Source organism: Limulus polyphemus, unplaced genomic scaffold (assembly GCF_000517525.1).
Source record: "Limulus polyphemus unplaced genomic scaffold, Limulus_polyphemus-2.1.2 Scaffold4371, whole genome shotgun sequence".
Taxonomy (NCBI): Eukaryota; Metazoa; Arthropoda; class Merostomata; order Xiphosura; family Limulidae; genus Limulus; species Limulus polyphemus.
The window spans coordinates 76,718-78,634 of NW_013669981.1; the positions used below are offsets into that span (position 1 = coordinate 76,718).

General features: G+C 30.1%; 1 protein-coding gene across 1 annotated transcript in view; it reads right to left on the reverse strand.

The window, feature by feature from the left end:
* The window catches only part of LOC106471049 (60S ribosomal protein L18a-like), a 12,869-nt gene extending 11,860 nt beyond the window's left edge, over positions 1 to 1,009 (reverse strand). Inside the window, exon 1 of the mRNA XM_013931633.2 lies at positions 916 to 1,009. Within this exon, the coding sequence (XP_013787087.1) occupies positions 916 to 933 (18 nt within the window). The 5' untranslated portion in view covers positions 934 to 1,009. The remainder of the gene's footprint in view (positions 1 to 915) is intronic.
* Between the last annotated feature and the right edge of the window lie 908 nt (positions 1,010 to 1,917).

Genomic DNA, 1,917 nt, shown 5'->3' on the forward strand with positions numbered 1-1,917 from the left:
CACAAGAACGTTGAATCTGAATCACTTGAAAAAAACACGGGGGTGCTTAACTTTTTTCCAGGTGTATATATTTCATAATTATATATTTCATACTTAGACATTACCACATAGGCAACTCAAAAAAACTTTCAAAGTTCTGCACATCAATGTAACCACTTGCAAAACAATTACTTTAATTTAGAAAATAATTTGGCACACATGATGGATCATTTATCATGGCTTATATTTGCAATCGTTAGAATTAGGCATATAGTAATAATGTTTAAGCGCCACAATTTCAAAATAAAAATTACTTAAAAGTTTAAAACCGACTTCTTAGTACAAAGAGTTAAAACATACTATGTTTAGAATATTTGGGTATTTTTTCAGTCACAAGGAAATATGTAACTGCAGTAGCGAATTGACAAAAACTGAAAAAAGTAACGTGATAAGCGGTATAGCACTGAATTAAGTGTCTACACTACTAATATTACTACTACTAGGGTTATAGGTTTTCTGTTTTAAATTACAAAATGGGGAACAAGTTTTCAAACAAGTGCCATATAAATTCAATTTAAAACTGTAGTTATACTACTCGTGTCAAATATTGCCTATACTGACCCACTTATTAGCATTAAACATCTGTAATACATGCGCCTCCGGAAAGTTTTGTATTTTTAAACCTATTGTTATATACACTTACAGTTACACATCATATTTAGTTACGGTTAGGCCTAGTATTGCCACATGGCACGCCATGTCCTTGCCTGCAAAGTAACGAAATACAAGCAAAGATATGTGGTAATTTAGCGTTTTTACGTAACAAGACCATCCACTCGGAACCGACTTATAAAACTACATATAAAAATATAACGATAATTATATTATAATGTTGGTAATATGGATTAAAACTCTTTTTTCTATTCAAGCTCTTACCGTCCCCCTCGCCTTCATGATGGCCGCTAAAGTCCAGAGAAAGAAATAAAGCCTTGTCACGTGACACTAAATACTTTTCTGTAAAAATAAGAGGGCGATCGACATATTACATAGTCCTCAAATATATGTGAATAATCTCAGTAAAAAATATTAAGAGAGATTTAAAATCAAGTTTCAATGTGAATTTTAAATAATATTCTAACAAATATAATTATAACTATATAAAACACTTGCTATTTACCTTTTTTATGTGTATAAGTTGTTAAAAATGGCCAAATTTGAGGGTGTTTCTGTAACATAGATAATATTATTATTAAAATCATTTATGTACACATTTTCAACATTTCAAAAATATGGAATTTAATTATTTTATTTATTAAAATCATTTATGTACACATTTTCAACATTTCAAAAATATGGAATTTAATTGTTATATCAAATAGCGAAAACGTTTATGGCGATTACCATTTGGATTATAGACAGCAATATAGCAAGGAGAATAATCCTTATTACCTTATTTTTTTGTTAATCAGCGAAATATCGCAATATATATATATATATATTTAATATGTAGAAGAAATGTCCTTGACATACTAAGTTACCTTTTATGGCGATTACCATTTGGATCATATACAGCATTATAGCAAGAAGAATAATCCTTATTATCTTATTTTTCGTTAATCGGCGAAATTTCGCAATATATATATATACACACAGTGTGGTCACAAGTAAACAGACATCACCTTTTCAGAAAAAATGAAAATTTTCTGTCATACTCACATGAATTGATATATTTATAATTTAATTAATATCTAGTAGATCATCCTTTCGCTTTGTGGAGTTCGTTGATCCTTTGGGGCATCATGAGAATCATCTCGTCAATTTTAGATTGTGAGATTTTCGCCCACTCTTGCTTCAAAACTTGGAGTAGATTGCTCTTCGAAGATGGATTTTTTGGTTGTTTCTTGACTTGCCGGTCGAGTATGGCCTAGAGGTTTTCGA